The sequence below is a fragment of the Halyomorpha halys genome, unplaced genomic scaffold (assembly GCF_000696795.3).
Source record: "Halyomorpha halys isolate HHAL.00 unplaced genomic scaffold, Hhal_1.1 Scaffold120.1, whole genome shotgun sequence".
Taxonomy (NCBI): Eukaryota; Metazoa; Arthropoda; class Insecta; order Hemiptera; family Pentatomidae; genus Halyomorpha; species Halyomorpha halys.
In genome coordinates this window covers 848,684-855,377 of record NW_027108251.1, presented here as the reverse complement: position 1 = coordinate 855,377, position 6,694 = coordinate 848,684, and the positions used below count along the sequence as shown (strand labels likewise).

Below are 6,694 nucleotides of genomic sequence, written 5' to 3'. Positions count from 1 at the left end.
TTATAAACAACATTTAATTTATCTTTAAAGTCAACTTTGTCTTTCATATTATCCAGATAACTACCCAATTTATTATTATTATAATATCCAAATTTCAAATTATGTTCATATTCTATAAATTTCTTTTTAATTTTATCTGTTAATCCTGGAATATAGTTCAATTTAAAGTAATGACAATCATTTAACCTAACTGTTTATTTCTCCATTCTATTCTGTAAGCTATCATTATTTGTTTTATTATTTTGTATATTTTTATTTTTATAAAAATCCGTGATTATGCTTTGATTAGGTTTTTTTATTTTTCCCACAATTTTGCTGTTATCAATATTGTTATTTTCTCCCCTATTACCATAAGGATAATGAAAATAAAACAAAGGTCAAAGTTTGAACTTTTTACTTGTTATTATTTCTATTTTCATTCATTTTTAATGAATTTTAATTTCTTATAGTACTAACATCTCTACACATATACTTAAGGAAATCAGAAAATAAAATATACTTACACTCCATTGTATATAAATGAAAAGTATTGAAGTAAACAGAGCCGTGGAAAATGTCGACCTTTCCATCTGAAAAGATAATATATTTATTATTAAATCATTGTTATATACATATATATTATATTTAATTTATATTTCTGTGCTAATTTTGTTTTGAATTTTATGTTGTACTGTTTTCACTGGTTCACAATTACTTTAATTGACTATTGTTCATTTATACTTAATTTGAGAACTATTTTTATTTTAATTAAGTACTGATTGACCAGTAATAAGAAAAACAAAATTAATTTCCTTTTGAGTGAATAAAATTGTAATATATTATAAAATATTTACATAAAAATGATATCTAATAAATTAGAAATCATGTATTTCTAGGAAAATTATGTTCTTCAAGTAATGAGAGGAGTGTATAATTATTATTATTTTTTTTGGTTTGCTCTACAGACTATTTAGATCTTTGGCCACCCGAACCTGCCACTCTTGTTAGGACTATGTATACAATAAAATTTATTTTTTTATTACCACAATTATTTTGAAAAGAGTTTATATACAATTCAATATTAGTTTATCGTAAATTTTGTAAAAAAAAAAATAGAACAAGGAAATGATTTCTAACGCGTTTGTTAAAATTTGAATTTAATATGCAATATGCGTCTGAACCTGAGTTCTCACTTTTTCTAAAAAAAAAAATATGGAGAAAGACCATCTACGTTCGTTTACACTTTTCTCTCTTATCTATGGTGAACGTCCGAAATTAGCCACTAAACTGTGTGACAAGAATTTAAACGGTACCATAAAATGTGATTAATTTTGATCTCAAATTTTGGATTACTTTTACACTCTACGAAGATATTACATTTAAAAGAAAAGAATATTTTTTACATCGTAGATTCACTCATTTATTTAATATAACAGAAATTATTGAATATTAACGGTTTTGATTCAGAGTCAATCAGTACTTTTCATGTGAATTTTTAGGGCACCGAAGAACCGAAAACTCTAGTTTTTCAGCATAGTCTAATCCAAAATATTTCCGTTAAAAGAGCGAAAAGAAGATTTGACTGAAAGACAATACTTCAATGTTTAATGCTGGGGGCAAAAACTAGTTCCCAAATCATCGAAAAGAACTGGCAATAAAATAGTATGATGTGCGTGGACAATATTGGTACTTACTATGCAATCTGTTTTCATTTAAATGGAAAAATGACTCAATTGCCAAACTCTACGAAATAAAGAAATCCTAGTTTAGAATATAAATGAGTAAGACAAGAACCTTAGTTGATTAACATCTCCCCTTACTTCGAACCATGACTGAAAGAGCCAGAGTGCAGAGTTTCGTAATGTATAGTTATTGTGAGTATAGTTAGGGGCCAAATAAGAGATTGTTTTTCATTGATTTTTTTTTGCTTTTTCGCTTTTTATATTTCTAACGAGACATTACATACAGTTTTTGAAATTCCTTTCACTACAGTCACTGCCACAGACCTTCCAATAATTTCCACTACAGGTTGTAAATTTCTGCCCGTTATCTCATGGGGTAACTCCCAACATTAGTCCTTAAGATCCATCAAGTGACTTGGCACATTTATCTCATAGTTACTTTTCATTCTTCTAATTCAGTTTATTTAATTTATGTCTGCACTTCATTTTTTTTTATTTCCGTTATTTCCTTTATATTATTTTTATATATTTTTTTTATTGTACTGATTGTTCAAAAGAAAATATTTTATATCATCAATTATTCTTCACATATTTACTCATTGCTTAATGAGATAGAAAATTATAATATGAGCAAAATATGTACCTTTCTTATAAAGTAAAAAATTAAAAAAAAAAACAAATATATTATATGTATTATTATATAAATTTGATGATTTTGTTTGATTGAACGCGCTAGTTTCAGAAACTGTTACTCTGATTTTAAAAATTCTGTTCGTGTTAGATAAGCCGTTTAAGTAGGGAAGCTTCAGGGTTTGTTCTATTGCACTTCGACATACAGGCACGAAGTATAAGATAAGAAGTTTACAAAACGCCGCGTGGCCTTAATTGTTGCCATGTGTGATTGAGTTTAAGTATTGGAAGTGATTAAACAAGAATATATAAAAAAAAAACGATTTTTATATTAATATCTATAAATTTTATAAAACCGCGTATCTCCTCTAAAATATTCGAAAAATCGTTATATTCTCAACAAGAGGCAATAAAATACATATAAATCAGACCACTATTATCAAAGAAACTGTGTAATCAATTTAAAAAATATGAAACTCAGTGATTTTATTATGTCATTCTGGATGACCAAAGAATTAAGTAAGGTGACTGGGGGGCAAGTATCACCATACTTGCAAGTATGGTTTCAGGGGAAGAACCTTGCAGAGTTTTTTTTTAAATAGTAATTTTCATTTTACATCTTGCACAAGCTGAAAACGGAATAGGAAACTGCGGTCGTGGGACCCCCACGAAATGAGAACAGTCCACCTCCCAGGCTGTATCGAACCGACGCCGCCCGCTGTTCTCAGGTTGCCATGATCCGCGCCTCAACGACCTGAGCTACGGACCGCCCTCTGAAGTGGGAAACTAAGCATTGCCTTCCCACTAAGCGTCCCTTCATTAGAAAATTTGGACATATCTTGATCATTGTACATGTTCGGTGCTATCTCTCCCCTCTGATTTAGATAGCGTGCAAAATTAATTAAAAGCAATTTCATAGTGGTTGGATGACTTTTTAATTTTTTCCACCACAAGTCAATGCTTTATAGAGTCAATTTCCTAAATTAACTAAGGTTAAAGCTAAGGTATCTACATACTCATTAAGAGTTTCATTTTAGGGTAAGAGCGAATGTGGAACACTTCCCGCCCATTTGATGGCTATTATATTATTTTTTTCTCTAAGGCAAAGAAGTACAATTTGTTTTAAATAATAAGAAAACTTCTCAAATCTCTTAATTTTAAATTGCGCTACATCATATCTCTTTTTTACTATTCTGATTTAAATGAAAAAATGGAAAAAAAACTCATTGTAACTTGTTTCATTGTATACTAATTTAAAATATCAGTGCTGTTCTGAAATTCTGGAGGAACAGGTCTCAGCCTTTAGCACTATGAGCTGCTCTATTTTAAAAAAAATAATAATAATGTAAGTCATTAAATCGCTTACTTCATATTTTTGGGGTGTGTACAGACATACATTAGGACTTTTGAGTATTTTTATTATAAAAGAAACTAACGTGTCATTTTCAACGATTTTCTGTGAGAAAAGGAACATCATGCCATATTTATTAACTAAGTTTCAAATTACCATCTCTAAAATGAAATTGGCTATTGCCTACCAATGCCAAAGTTTTAAAAATTTAGTCTTTACTTGCACCGTTTACCTTGATATTTTATTCAACCAATCATCTAATCGCCGTACTATTTTTTCCTAGAATCGATAATTATATCGATAATTAGTATAATGCTAATACCGGTTGTGTATAAATAAGGTTTTTTCCAAAAAAAAACAAGGTAGGAAATAACTGCGCCGTGACTTTCTTCACGGTAACATTAGTAGAAATATTATGCATTATGTTAAGAAGAAACATATTTATTGTACGGGATCGTGTACTAAGTTTATTAACTTTTGAATTTTGAAAATGTCCAGCCCGAACCGATATGTTCTAAAATTGGTGTTGAACGAGTATGTAATTGGCAATGATCATCAGACGTGGAGGCGACTATTTACCAATGCATGTAAGCCCTCGTTTCACATGAGCCGAGTCCTACTTTTAGCTTTCAGCACAGAGCATAATGACGTATCTATTAACAAAGTTTCAAGTAGCAATCTTCAAAATTCAATTGGTCAACACTTGCCCCGACTTGCCTCATATTAGTGGCAGAGACCTCATTTCCTACTCTAAACTGATGACTCGGAGAGCTTGGAATCCAATTGTTTACAGAGCCGACCAGCAAAGCGAGGAGGGTTGGCCAACAAGATAAAGAGGATAACGCTTTGGCAAGAAGGGCGGAGGATGAGGAGCTGATGTTCCGGGCAGTTGGACACTGGACCACTTGGGAAACCCTCGGACAATGGGCTAGTCCCAACTGGGCTCCATCTATCCGTGTCATCTTACCCCGCAGCTTGAAGGGGATCTTTGTCTTCATCTTGTCTTCTGGCATCGAACATGTAGAGCTCCGGTACAATACGTTCCTCCTCTTAGTAACATTTGCCCATCGCTTTTAAAAGGTTACTAAGAAAGAACTAGCTAACCTGTCCGAAAATTACTGGCATAACAAACGTTTTCATCAAATATTAATAAGTTAAAGATTATACTCTGGAACTACTAGTCATAGCATTCTAAAACATGCGGACCGTATATACTTTCTAGCATCGATCAGTGACATCTTAGTCTATAGTGCCTTACGATCCATAGGGCTCCTGAACATGATAATTAACATAAAAACATGATAATTAACATAAAAAATTAACTGATAATTAAGATATAGCGTCGATTATCAGAGGACAAATCAAGAAAAATATTTCTAGTAAGTGTTTGAATAATCTTTTTAAAGTATGCTAAATTTCCAATATAAAATAAATAACTTCAATTATTATTATTTTTATTATATTAATACCCAGAGGTATCCGAAAAAATAAATATATAATCTACTGTATTTTGTCCATGATAAAATAAATATCTGTAATCTTGAGTGTCCCATATCCTTAAGTGAATGGAGTCCATCTGGTTTATGAGATGCTAACACAAAAGGAAATATTACTATAGTTTTATTACATATTGAAAAATTTCCTAAATTCAGTAACCTAATGAAAATACAATACTTACCATTAAAAATTAAACCTAAATTTTCTTATTAATTGTAAGTTTGTTTCTCTATCTACTCAATAATATTCTACAACATAGTTGCTAAATGGGTTTTAAAAAGATCCTCTGGTATTTGTCATGAAAAATAATACATTTAACTTCTTGAATCTAACCTAATGGAAATGCTGGCTAATACACACACAAAAAAAAAAGAACTTGTACTTAAAGAAACAAAATTACTGTTATATCCTGGTGGACCTCCACACTCTATGTAAAAATATTTTTTAAACTGATAAAAAATGAAGGTACCTTTTGTTTATTGGTACAGTAATATGTCTAATTAAGAAATGTATCTAGCTTTTGCTGACGACTTTGTTTGTGTAGTTTTCAATTTGATCCAACCGTATATTAAGTTGGAACACCCGTAATTTGTTCTAATGCCTTGTGTACAAAATAAAGATTCTGTGGTTTATAAGTTAACTACGTGGAAAATACTAAACTCTATCTTTAGATAAAATACTAAAAAAACAAACATAAATATCACACCACAATATGGAAAAATATATACTAAAAATTAAATATTCGCCTCGACCTGGGCTGGGAGAATCCCGGAGGGCTCCCTAACCCACAAAAATAGAATATAATTATCTGTTATAGCCAGATCCGAACCCGGTTCCTTGTAATTAGTAGCACAGTGCCTTACCATTGAGCCACCAGCTCCCATATATACATATACATGTGTGTGTGTGTGTGACATATTGACAGATATGACAATGAAACGAAAAAAATAAAACCGAAACCTTCAAAAATATTATTTCCTTTATATTATTATAATTATTTCCTCTTCGTAGCCCTCCCCCTTCTATCTCAAATAAAAATTCGTGTGATATAATGACAAATATGACAATGAAACGAAAAAATAAAACCGAATACTTCAGAAATATTGTTACTTTTATTTTATTATTATTATTTCCTCTTCGTAGCCTCAAATCAAAAGTCGTTATATTATTCTTTTAAAAAAATTCAATTGTTATTGGTTTACGTCATGAGAATAAAATTACTTTGGAAAAAGAGAATTGAGGAAAATTAAAATTAATACCTGGCATTGTAAACTCATGACCACCTCTATCTATAATGTCCAATACTAACATTCATTAATATTGGTTCTATTAAGAAATTTTGTTTTTATTCAGCTTATTAAACAGTTTAATTACCTTTCAAATGGGTTTCTGTTTTGTTCCAGGAGATAAATGGTTTATGATTTATTTAAAAAAATTAACGCATTTCAATGGGAATTTGCAGAACTGCTTTGTAAAGTACGGTAAAAAACATGCAGCGTTCAATATGTCACATTTTCATTTATTTTTATTTTTATACCTAAATTATTTTATAAAC

General features: G+C 30.3%; 1 protein-coding gene across 1 annotated transcript in view; it reads right to left on the bottom strand.

The window, feature by feature from the left end:
- Positions 1-6,694, bottom strand: part of LOC106678043 (U-scoloptoxin(01)-Cw1a) — a 22,339-nt gene that overhangs the window by 6,602 nt on the left and 9,043 nt on the right. Inside the window, exon 2 of the mRNA XM_014416322.2 lies at positions 504-569. Coding sequence (XP_014271808.1) covers positions 504-569 — 66 coding nt within the window. The remainder of the gene's footprint in view (positions 1-503; positions 570-6,694) is intronic.